The sequence below is a fragment of the Agelaius tricolor genome, unplaced genomic scaffold (assembly GCF_023055355.1).
Source record: "Agelaius tricolor isolate 1412-34295 unplaced genomic scaffold, bAgeTri1.0.p SCAF_12, whole genome shotgun sequence".
NCBI lineage: Eukaryota > Metazoa > Chordata > Aves > Passeriformes > Icteridae > Agelaius > Agelaius tricolor.
The window spans coordinates 6615165-6627906 of NW_027269272.1; the positions used below are offsets into that span (position 1 = coordinate 6615165).

The 12742-nt window shown below is 50.9% G+C and overlaps 1 protein-coding gene across 1 annotated transcript in view; it reads right to left on the reverse strand.

The window, feature by feature from the left end:
• The window catches only part of EPHB1 (EPH receptor B1), a 79648-nt gene that overhangs the window by 28967 nt on the left and 37939 nt on the right, over positions 1-12742 (reverse strand). Inside the window, exon 4 of the mRNA XM_071437328.1 lies at positions 2030-2185. Within this exon, the coding sequence (XP_071293429.1) occupies positions 2030-2185 (156 nt within the window). The remainder of the gene's footprint in view (positions 1-2029; positions 2186-12742) is intronic.

The window sequence follows — 12742 nt, forward strand, 5'->3', positions numbered from 1 at the left end:
AAAAACAAATTAAGATAATAATATTCCATTCCCTTTAACCTTTTTCCTCTTTAGGAGTAAAAGTGTCTGTCATGGAGCAGCCAGCATTCTCGTTGGAAAGGGTTTTCCTGTACCTGAGGCACCACAGTATTGCCGGGCTGCCAATGTCAAAGAGCATTACAGGAGGGTTGTAGGGGCCACAGGAGGGACAGAGCACAGAGAAGGACCTTGATTCCCCAAGGGAAAAGACTGCAGGACTCACAGAGGCTCAACGGGATCAATATGAGTGAGTTACCCCCAAAAATCTGCAACCTGTCTCACCAGCCTTAATCCAAATCCTCCCTCCACACCTTAAGCAGTTAATATCTTTTCAAGAAAAAGGAAAAAAACCCTGTATTTGTTCCCCTTCCCAGCAAACTGCTGCCTCCCCATATTCCTCCCACTTTAATTGCAGCCCCTTCCCTCCCCTGCAGGGGCCCAGGAACTGCAGGGATCACCCTTGGAAGGGTTCCATTCCAGGGCACAGCCAGCAGCTCCACAATGTTATGTACTCCTCTGACACAGAGAAACTTTGTGGGTGAACAGATGGCACCTCAGATTGGAGCACTACAAAATCAAGCACTTACGAGAAGAAATAAAAATCAGCAAAGAGACTTTTTTCCTATATTCCTATAGCACAGCACTGTTATAAATCAGTTATGTAATGAGGCATAATAAAGATCTGTAGATTATCTGTAGTTGTGCAACCTGCTGAATACCTGTATGAGAGCTCAGGTGATCCAGCAAAACACACAAATCCTTTCCCTGTTTCCTTGATGTGTGCTCTGGGCACTTCCCAGTATGGAGGTTCTGGAGCATCCGTGTGCTAAAGCTCCATGACATGCCTGGAGTGTATCTGGAGGGGATTGAGGCCTGAGTTTCCAGCAGGCTGAAGAGCACAGCAGCTCTTTCCTCTCTCCTGGGCTCTTTTCCCACCAAAAGACAGGCTGGAGGACACTGCTGCCGTGCCAGGCAGCTCGGGCAGGCAGCCGAGCAGCGACGCATCGCTGAATACCAATGCTTAATGCAGCCTTTCCCCTATTAAAAAATACTCCATCTGCAAGACTATGAACAAGACAGCCAGAGCAGATAACTTTAAATCCTCATTTATCTTGGGGACTATCTCCCTGCCATCACCACCGCTGCCTGGCTGATGTATGAATCCCAGAGCCTGCCAGTAAAGCGGGATGTGGAGCCACCCCATCCCTCCACCTTGCCCACCCAGCTGCGCTCTTCCTCCCATCCACAGTGGGACAGGGGGGAGAAAATACAACAAACTCTGCATGGATTGAGACTTGATCCCTGCTGCTGCCCCAGGAGGGAGGGGAGTGTTGGGAAGGATGGAAGTTTGACAAGAAAGTCTCACAGATATGTATGCTTAGCAGAAAGATTTTTAAATGTAGAGTCTGATGAAGGAATAGAGGTGGAACCAAGTTTTGATATAGAAGAAAAGAATTGCTGAGCCAGTCTTACTGGCTAACCAAGGAGGCAAAGGATCTGTTAGTTAGAAGGGGTTTTTATGACTTAGAGCAAAGGATAAACCCACCCCAAACAAGATGTTTTTACCAAGCAGAAAGACAGCACAGGCAAACAAGTCAGCAAAGTTGCAAGTAGAAAAAAGATCTCAAAATTTTCCACTGCAAGAAAACTGAAAAACAACTTCTAGCTTAAACTGTAATGTACTAACTTTTAGTGATTGGAGAATAGCAACATGAATTTGGTAGTTATAATAGTTATGATAGGCTATAGATAATAGTTAAGGTATAGATTGGTTCTACTGTATGAAGATGCTAAGCAAAGAAAAGTATAAAATGCATTGTAACCAAAACCAAAGGGTCTCCAGGCCTGCCTGCAGCTGGAGCTGACAGCTGTGGGCACAGGCTCTGTCACCCACCACCCTGGGCTGCTGTAACCTCTTGGATGGAATAAACTGCATTTTGGAGAGCCCTGGAGTCCCACATGCCTCATTCCGGCTGTCACAGGGGAGCCCCCAGCCCCAGCCCATACTCACTGGTGCAGGCGGCGGCGGGCGGGTCGAAGTCTGCCCGGTAGTAGCCGTTGCGGCAGGCGCAGAGCGGCGAGGCCTCGGCGCTGGAGCGGCTGTTCGGGGGGCACGGCACGCACAGCCCCGCGCCCTGGCTGGCCTTGAACGTCCCTGCGGGGCAGGCTGCAAGAGAGAGCACAGCAGCTGGGTCCTGAGCTGTTCCTGGACAAAGGGGAAAGCAGGTCCTGTCCTTGGAATGGGGTGGAAAGGAAGGAGAGGAGACACAGAAAAGCTTCACACTTGTAAATGGGGCAGAACCTACCCATCAATCTAGGATGGCCAGAATTTTCCATGTTGGCTGTGGATTATTCCTGAAGCCACTAGCACCACATGGCACCAATCTTCAGCCAAGCAGAGCAGGGGGGCTGCAATAGCTGCTTTGCTCCCTACTGCTTGTATCCAGGCAGGGATATCGCAGGGGGCTGTGGGACCCCTGCCCCCAGAAGCACCCATAGGGAGCACCCATCAGTGCTCCTCTTCTCCTATCAGTCCATTTCCACCACCCCCAACAGCCTGGCTCAGGACCCACAGCTCTTTTTTCATGCAAAATTTAAATATTTAATTAAAAAGTCGGTGTGACACCCATGACAGTGTGTTATGGGTCCACATCCTGTTCATCCCTCGCAGCCTGAGGCTGGAGCTTCCCAGCCTCTGAGTTCATTCAAGCAGGAAACGGCATCTAATTCATAACAGAGAAGATGTTCCAGTTACAGTGAGGGTTTAATCAGCCACAGGGGAGGTTTCATTAATCAACCATCTCGCTGCTCTGTGGAGAGAGGGCGAGGATGGAGTGACAGGGATGGGGTCCCTCATCTCCACCCCACCCCACCCATCCTCAGCAATGGGCACTGATGAATGATGCTCATCCATCCCTGACATCCAACAAAATCTGACGGAACCAAAGGCTGCAGAAGGGAATATCTGTATTTTGGCACATGTACCCAAGGGATCAGACTTCCATCCAGCCCAGGAGAGACTGTTCCTGGCCTCACAGCAGGGTGGTGCCATCCCCGAGGGCACAGCTCTGCAGAGAAACACCCGGCGTGTCTCATAAACACGGCGATGATTGAGATAATGGAAAGTGCCTCTTAGCCCCTGTCTGCTGCATCAGGATATGAGGCATCTCCTAGCAGCCATGAAGAGGAAATTAATAGGAGCAAGCAGGAGTAACCACTTTGATGCAATTTCCTTGGGAGATAGTGGACCATCTAATCTTTATTGGAGCCCTTTAACCTGTCATTCAAAACTCATGAAGGCCTCCTGCTCACACAGCCTTCCCAGATATTAACAGATGATAGAAAAGAATAAATCAAAACAATATTTTACAATTTTATTATTCAGAAGATTCCTTCCCCCAGCCTGAGGCACACAACTGGCTGCAATGGCCTGTCTCTTTCCAGTGGCCCTGACAGCTGGGTGGGAATGTGACATTCTAGAGGAGCCAGCCACCATCTCCCACTGCCCTTCCTCTTCCCCATCACAGGAGGACTGCTGAGTCCTCCACATCCCACCACAGCCACCCCACGCATGTGGCATCTTGAGGAAGCACTCAGGGCCATAACCCACCACCTCATGCAGTGGGCAGTGTGACACACAGGGCCACCATGCAGTCCAGAGGGTCTGAGGGGACCTTCAGGATGCTCCACAGCAGAAGGCAGAGGGATGCAGACCCCTCCCCAATAGACACACAGAGCCCTATTCCCATAACAGCACAAGGAGGCACAGAGTTACACAGACACACAGAGCAGGAGACAAAACCACAAGTGGACACCAAAGCTTTGAGGGCATCTCCAGCTCCTCACCTCTCCTTCCCCACCATGTCCCAGCAGCCTCATGCTCCCACAGGAAGGGGGAGCATCCATGAGACAGGCAAAGGGGTACCTGTGGGCTCTGAAGCTGGAGCATGTGTCAGAACACACCTGAAACAGGCCAAATTCTCTGGAGGAGCAGGAAGGGGAGGGCAGTGGAACCAGGGAACAGCCACCCGAGTTTTAAAGGAAGAGGATGGAGGAGGGAAGGAGGATGATGACAGGATTGCAGTGCTATGAACAAGGCTCAGTTTAAAGCTTGAGGGCATGTTGGTGGGTTGGCTGAAGAGGTTTGTTAATGTTTAATTACAATTAATCCAAGTGATGCTTTGTCAAAACACCTGAACATGGCACCCTGCACCCCAGTGTCCACAGGTTTCCCTTATCACTTCACTTATCCACAAATTCCTATAATCTGCAGGCACGTAGCTCTTAATTGCTATTATTACCAATTAGCTTTTCTCTCCTGTAATTACACTGTGCTTGCCTAAAGCCTCCCACAGTTTCAGGGAGGTGGATGCCTTCTCCTCCCTCCCAAATACGCCGTGGGTGCAGCACTCCCCTCTGGCTGCCGCCCCTGTGTCCTCTCTTTCTGGGGGAGCTGAACCATGAACCTCATACCAAAAACACAGCACCAACCCCCAGGGCCCTGCAATGCCATGGTGGGATACATAATCCTTCACATGGCAAACTTACAGTCCAAGAGCAAGGCTCAGATGGAGCACTCGAGCCCAGGAGGGAGCAATAAATCACCCCACTAATGGCCAGTGCAACATTTGCCCTAATTTAAGGGCTGCTCCAAGAGCTTCCCAGAGCTGGCAAGGTCTGCATCCATGACAGGGTGTCACACAAATGCAGGATGAGGCTCTGCCTCAGCTTTCCCTGTGGGAACAGGCTTTTTCTGCCAGTGCCCAGGCTATGGCACAACCTGCATCTCTTCAGCCCAGAGGAAAATTAATTGATTGTTGATTATGGGGGCTGGATAAGATTAATGATGTGCTTAACTATCCATTTCCTCACATTTAGGCACCAGGGGTGTGTTTGTAAATGCTGAGGCACAGAACTCCTCCGTGCTGCTCAGCAGGGAGGATGCTCAGCACTTAACCCCCCCCACAACCCAAAGCTGCCCACGGATCCATCATCCTGCCTGCACACCAGGAATGGGCACATCCCAGGTGTCAGTTTGCCAGCAGGACTCCTTTTCCAGGGCTGATATGTCTGGGGGTGGCAGAGAACATCCTTGAGGGGCTGGTGAAACTCAGGCTTCTTGCAGTGAAATGTCATCAGTGGAAGTTTGGGGGGAAAAATAGCTGCAGGTCACTGTCACATCCAAAGGGTGATTGTAAGGACATGGCCACAGGGATGGATACAACTGGGAACTCCCAGCCAGAGCTGAACCTCTCCTATACCCCCTCAAAGGCTTAGAAGAGGGATGTGCCACATCTCTTATACAAGGAAACACCCAGTGAAGGCACCACAAAGCTGTGTCCCCACTGCCACCTCCCTCTGCAGCTCCAGGAACCACAGAACCTCAGAATCTGAGAATAACAGAATCTGGGAATCATAGAACCTCAGAATCTGAGAATCATGGAATCACAAAACCAGGGAATCTGGGAATGCCAAAACCATGGAATCACAGAACCACAAATATCCTGAGTTGGAAGGGATCCCCAAGGATCATCAATCCAGCTCCTGGCCCTGCAAAAACACCAGAACAATCCCACCCTGTGCACCCCTGAGAGCATTGTCCAAAAGCTCCTGGAGCTCTGGCAGCCTTGGGGCTGTGCCCATTCCCTGGGGAGCCTGGGCAGTGCCCAGCAGCAGGATGGATTATGGAAGCACTCATGACACACAGCAGCACTCTGAGGGCTTTTCACTGCTCAACACTCTCCTGTATCTTGCATCATTGTATTCCAGGTGCCAGGAGTCCTAAAAAGAGCCAGAGATAAGCAGGATCTCTGGCTCATCCATCCCTGCTCCTGCCCGAGGCAAGCCACCATCACAGCCTCTGTGGAAAGGGTGCAAGTGTGGGGATATTCCAGCATGGGGGTATCCAAGCGTTTCCCTCTCAAACTAAATCCTCTCAGTTAGCACCTGGAACTTGCACTTTTTAATTACTCTCTCAGGGAAGCTTAAGTCAAAAGAGGGAAAAAAAGAAGAAAGGAAGAAAGAAACGAGACATTGCCTCTGCATTAACTTGCTCTAAAGCTCCCAGGGGAGGCAGAGTGGCATTTTTCCTTCTCAGATTTTAAAAAAGGAGCTTCTCCAAGGAATTAGAGATTCAGCAGCGATTCAGAGAGCCCTGACCTGCCCCAACCCTCACCAGCACCCAGCAAACCAAGTCAGCAGTGCCTCATCCATCCCATGCCCTTCTGTCCCTGCTGTGGCAGAGCTAACCCCATTTTCCAGGTATCCCAAAATCCACACTTCTTTTGGGTTCCCTTTGGGGTCCAGTGCTTTTCCAGGGCAATCCCAGTGTCTTTAAGCACACCTGTGGCACTCTGGCACAGCAGGTGATGAAAAGCCATGTAAAGCCATGTTAGAAGCAGCAATGCTGCACAAGATGATGCCCTCAAGCAAGCTGGAGGTGTGGAGAGCACTGTCAGGTGCAAAGGCACTAAAGAGCCTGGATGATCCAGCTTTGCTCCAAAAAGACCTGTGGAAGCACTAGCAGCACCCCTGGGAGATGGGCAGCAGGGTTTGAGGACAGAACAGGTTAGGAAAAAAGGAAAAACTGTGGCTCATTGCATTTACAGCCTGCCAGAAAGAGATTCAAGGCCCCACTTTCTGCAAACAATAATTTATCTTTAAGAAAAAATACTAGCATCTCAACCCAACACCTGGTGCACGAGGCTCATAATTTTTTTATGAAACCCCCCCCCAAAAAAAGGAGGAGATGCTTGCTAGAAACCCCTTGTGCATTTTGTAGACACCATTGACACAGAATCTATCTTTAAATACATTAAAAAATAAAATAAGGAAAAAAACCCCAGTTTTTTAGCCTTCAAACTGGTTAGCCCCAGAGATGGGTGCTTTAAAATGCTCTCCTTGCCATCCTGCTGTCACCCTGAGTGGCCAAGGTGGCAGCTGGGACACCCTCCCAGACACTGTCAGCTGAGAGACACCATCCAGGCAAATAAACACCCACACGAAATTGTGTGCTACAGCAAAGTGTCACTGAGAGGATGCTGTGACTGCAGGGGCAGGCACTTGGCACAGCTTCCCAGGGCTCCTGCTTGCCCCCAGGGCAGTGCCAGGGGCACTGCTGACACCGTGTTCCTGGGGGGACACACAGGCCCCCCGAGCTGCCACCCACTACAGGCATTAGGGCTTCAGTGCTTTGATATCATGATGATGATGACACAGGCAGCAGGCTGGGGGGAAAAGCAGCAGAATTGGGCAGGTTGTCACCTACAGGCAGGGGCTGTCATCTCCCACCTTCAAAGGGTGACAAGGGCGCTGCTTTCCCACCCTGCTTTCATCTCCCTCGTTATCCTCCCTGCACACATCCCTGGTGCCAGAGGTTTAATTGCATCCCTGCATGGAGCTCTCCTGTCATCCCTTCCCTCCTGCCTCTCTGCTGGGGAGGGGGCTGGCAGGTTGTTTTGTGAGGATTTTGCCCCCATCCCTGCTTTTTAATGATCTGATTGCCTTTTCTATTAAGCCAAGTGTTTCTCCAGGAACATCTCAGCCTGGCACAGGGAGCCTAGCAGGCAGCCAGCAGTGCCAGGGGTGCTCTGCCATGCCACCCACCACCAAGCACCCACAAATTCATCCTGAGAGCTTTCCATACTGGGAGCAATGCCTAGCCAGGAGAGCTGGGAGGGTACCTGCGTCCTGCCTATGCCAAGAAAAGAGCCTCAGCCCCTTAAACACCCCATCAGCCACCAAATCCCAGCATCCAGGCCTCAGTGTAGGGAGCAGAGTGCAACCCAGGTGGAGGAACAGGGAAGTCCAAGCATTCCAGCCCTGAAGTATCCTCCTGCTCCCAAGGAGGGAGCTCAGCACAGGACCCCAAGCCACGCCAGACACCACAGCACATGGGGACAGGATGTCACTGCCATATTTTCTGAAAAATCCCTTTGCCAGGATTTCTTCTGCTGGGAAGCTGAGAAGCCTCAGAGGAAAATGAAAACAATATTTATCTGATTTGCTTCTCCTGTGTTTTGCTGCTTTGGAATGTGTTTGGACATTGTTTATCCAACATGTGAATTGTTTTAACTTAATGACCAATCAGTGCCAAGCTGTGTCAGGACTCTGGAAGCAGTCACAGGTTTTTCATTGGTATCTTGTTAAGGCTTCTGTGAGTATTCTTTCTCTATTCTTTAGTATAGTTTATAGCATTCTTTAATATAATATAATATCATAAAGTAATAAATTAGCCTTCTAAGAACATGGAGTCAGATTCATCATTTCCTTCCTGCCACAGGGGACCTTGAAAATACCACAGACAGGACAGTCCAGCAGAGCCCTGTCCCAGCCAGATCCTTGTCCCAAAACCTCATTCTGGTGCCAACTTCACCATTTTGTAGCCGAACACACCAAATTTTGGATCCCCCAGAGATGCTCCTGCCTTGGGGCCATCTGAATCACAAACAGCACCTGCCCTATTGTGTTCCCTTCTTTCAGCACTGTCTAGGCAGAAACTCATGAGATAAACTCATGAGATAAACATGAGCTTCCCAGCATCGGGGCTGGCATCCTGCAGGCACGGGCTCCATCTCTCCCTGCTCCACATGATGCAGCTGCTTAATTAAACCAGCCCTCCACCTCAGGAGGAATAGGCTTAGATCCGCCTTGGGACGCATGTAAATTAAAGTCAGAGCCAGCCTGCCATGGTTTATTCATGGAGGGAAGTAAAATTCAATGTGGTTTTACCTTTCTCAGGGTTTTTTTTTCTCTGCTTTTCTTCTCACGGATGAGAAGCGAATTGGAGCAGGGCAGGATTTCAAAGGTGCTCGCAGGGGAGGGAGCTGTGCAAGGCATATTAGAGGCAACAGGACTGGATGCATCCCTGTTCACCTCTCCCAAAAACCCACCTCTCACCCCAGAGGAGCAAATACCTGGTTGATGGAGCAAGGTGCCCACAGACTGAAATGCTCACCAGAATAAGCCCCACGTGCTTTGCTGGAAGCAAAACACAGTCCATGCTCACCCAGAAGCAGTTTTCCTCCAGAAAGGAGGAAAAACTTGGAAAAATTAGGGGTCTCTGGATGCAAAGGAGCTTCAACACCAACTGTTTAGGTGACATCATGGCCCTAAACAAGGAGCTGAAGCCTCGAGCAGGGCAGGGAAGCAGCTGGTCCAGGCTCCCACGTGCCTGGCTGCTCACTGCCTGCAGCAGCCCAACAGGTCCATGCTCACCCACTTAATCACCACTCTGGGCTCCACTCTCTCTGTTTTTCACGGCTGGGAGGATTTTGAAGGTCTGAAGGGAAAAATCTGTCCCAGATGGATGGGAAGAGAAGAGCAGGCATGCCCTGGGCAGACAGTGCCACGGGGCTGCCAGCTTGCCATGGAGCAGGGAACTCACTTCACTCTCCAGAACAGCCAGAGGGGGAAAAAACCCAACACTTGTCATGGCCACTTTTCCAAATCACTGTTCTCCCACTCAGGTTTTGTTCTGTTTTAGTTTCCACTTGGCTCCAGGCTCACTGCCCAGTCCCATGCCACAGCTCCCTGACCACAGCTCCACTTCCTTGCCATAAACCAGCCACTCTGAGTGATCAAAGTGAATAAATTAATCAAACTCCAGACAATTCACAGACATACACAGGGAGGGTCACAGCAGAGCGAGCAGCAGACACGTGGCCATGGCACTACCAGGCACAGGCAGCTCCTCACCATCCTCACTGCCCCAGCTCATTATTCTGAGTCAACAAATGAAAGAGGGATGAAGCTGTCATCAAGGATTTGATGCTATTTAACCTCCTCATATTCTTCTTTAAAAACAGATTTAGCAGCTGCAGCCTGACACAGGCTCTTCCCTCTGCCATCCCTGCAAGCAGGAGCTTCCAGTGCCTAAAGGGGCTCCAAGGGCCTGGAGTGACAGGACAAGGAGGAAGGGCTTCACATGGACAGAGGGCAAGGTTACTGGATATTGGGAAGGAATTCTTGGGTGGGGAGGCCCTGGCACAGGGTGCCCAGAGAAGCTGTGGCTGCTCCATCCCTGGAACTGCCCAAGGCCAGTGCCCCATCACCATCTGCCATCCACAATGAACCTCACAACGAGTTTGGAGTAAAAAAATGGGGGACTGAGATTCAGGCCAGGACTTCTGTCCCAAAATCACAACCCCCAGAGATATTCTACGCTCACTCCAGGCATCAGGCTCCATGGAGAAATCTTTTTTTCCCCTCATGAACCACAGCAATGTGAAACTCCAGAGTTGCCAGACAGAGACAGGAAGAGCCAATACTTCCATGTGCCACCTTACTCAGGACATTGTGTTCACCCCTCAATGCCTGCATGAGCCATTGAGCCACCTCATCAACAGGGAAGCGAAAGGGCACAGAAATTCCTGGAGCATCTCCAGGAGAAACTCTTCCCCCAGGTCCAGAGCTGCTGGCAGGGGCTGTGGTTAGAAGCCCCCTGAAAAAAGATGCAGCTTTCCTTTGCAACTAGGGGTTTTGGGAACCACCAATGTCACTCCATAATTCCAGCCCCTCTTCTGACTGGGAAATTGGGGTGGCATTGCCACAGGGCCCCCCAAAGCACAGTCCCCTCCTGGCTGGGAAGCAAACATCTCCCATCCCTAACAGAAACCAATTAAGCACCTCTTCCTCCTTCTCCAGCTCATGCCACGCAGTGTCCCCACAATCTAGAGAGCATCAAGTGCTCATTAATTACACCTGAAGTGGTTCCTCATTAGTGCTGACACCGTGAAGGAAGAGTCACCCCAGGATGGGGCTGGGGAGAGTTTCAGCCACAGGGCCAGGCTGGCACTGCTGGAACAGGCAGGGACATGGGGACACAGAGGACACACAGCCTCCCTGTGTCCCTGCCACAGCACTGCAGGACATCGTGCCTCGGGTCACACTGGGCTGGGGACATGTCCCAGCATGGAGCAGGACATGGACATTGCCATCCTGATGGAGGTGAGCCCTGGGGGCTCTGGTTTGGCTGACTGCTCAAGGATTACATCCAGGAATAGAATTGCCATGGGAGGACATCCCAACCAAGGCACATTCCTCATCCACCCCAAGAGTGCCACGCAAGGAATTAATTAGAAAAACAATTAAGAGAGCTTCCCAATGAATATTTATAGCAGTGCAAGCCATAATTACTATTCCTGGGAGGAAAGGCGCCCTCCTACCCAGCTGCAGAGAGGAGAGAGGACACACAGCACCAACAAGGGTGGCACCTTTGAAAAGCCCTTCCAGCCAAACCATTCCATGGTTCCCACACTGGCTCACCCCTATGCCACAGTGGGGAGGGCAGGCAACCTGCTCTGGAGCTCCTGGACAGGAAAGGACCTCCTGCAAGCAGTGTGAACACTCTGGCACTGCCCATTTTGGTGCCACCACTGGGGACAGGACAGATGTTCAGAGCTTCAGGGTGGAAGAACACTCACTGACCCCACCTCTGAGCCCAGATAGCTTCTCCTTGCCTAAATTTCCACCTGTGTCTATGCTGGTGATAGCAACAAGCAGGCACAAAGGAGTGGTCTCCTCCATCCTCAACATCTGCTACACATAAGTCAAAGCCACCTGAGATTGCAGGGATTTACTGTACATAGGCAGCTCTGGAAGATTTTCTTAGCTGTGAAACATAATTTGCACCTTGGGCTCTCTAAGAATAAGTTGTCTTCAATAATAACACACGATTTAGAGCTCAGGAGCAGATCCTGTGTGAAGCAGGAGATCTGTGATAATCCCAGGTCTCTCCTGCCACCCCCCTGCAGCACTGCCACCCTCGCTTGCCTGGTGTGCTGAAACAGAAGTCCATGGCAGAACCAAGAGATTTGGGTTTAGCCAGAGAATGACCAGAGAGAACCTTTCTGCCATGCCCAGAACCATTTCAAATTCCTGTTTTGTATCAGTGCAAAAACCATAAATATCAAAGTAATCCCTGCTCGTGAGGAGGGTGACCAAGTCCCTCTGCACTATGGACAGGAGAAATGTCAGTGAGCACCAACCCCTACAAAGCTATGTCCAGGGCCAGGGCAGATGTGTTGAGCCTGGATGCAATATGTGCTATAATAAAGTACAAAATAAAAAATAAAAGCGTAAGTCAGTATCGAGTCTCTCCTCAAGGGCAATTTCCTCTCTGGGCTGCAGACCCAGGAGAGAAATTCAATTCATAATTCCCCCTGTATATAATTTTCCAGGATGCCCCTGCTTTTACAGACAAGTTTTAGGCAGCAAAGTCCAGAGACCAGACCTGAGGCTGGAGCTCTCCACCTTCAGCTTGGCACACAGTTCTGTGCCCCACAACTCTCCCCCAGCACAGCAAGGAGATGGCCACCATACACAGAATATCACCATACCATTGCAGAAGGCTTCAACCCAAGCAGAGCAACACCACACCACCTCAGAAGGCTGCAAGCATCTGCCCTCCTTGTTCTTTAGCCCAGCCTTTTATCCCCTGCTGTTGATGCACTGCACCTGTGTGCCCTCTGCTCCCTTTGGTGGTTGGGCAGTGCCCCTGGGCACTCCATGGCTCATTGCTGTCAGTGCTGCTCACCTGCTGCTCACAGCTGTGCCCATTGAGGCTCAGCCCCACTCCCAATCACCACAAACTGTGTCCCTACAGCCCCTACCAGAGCATCATCCCAGAGAGGCCCCACGGAGGGAAGGGATGAGACAAGACAAGGACAGCAATATCCCAGGAATTGGTCCCTGCTCACAGGGGTGGTGCTGCTGGGAGCCCAGC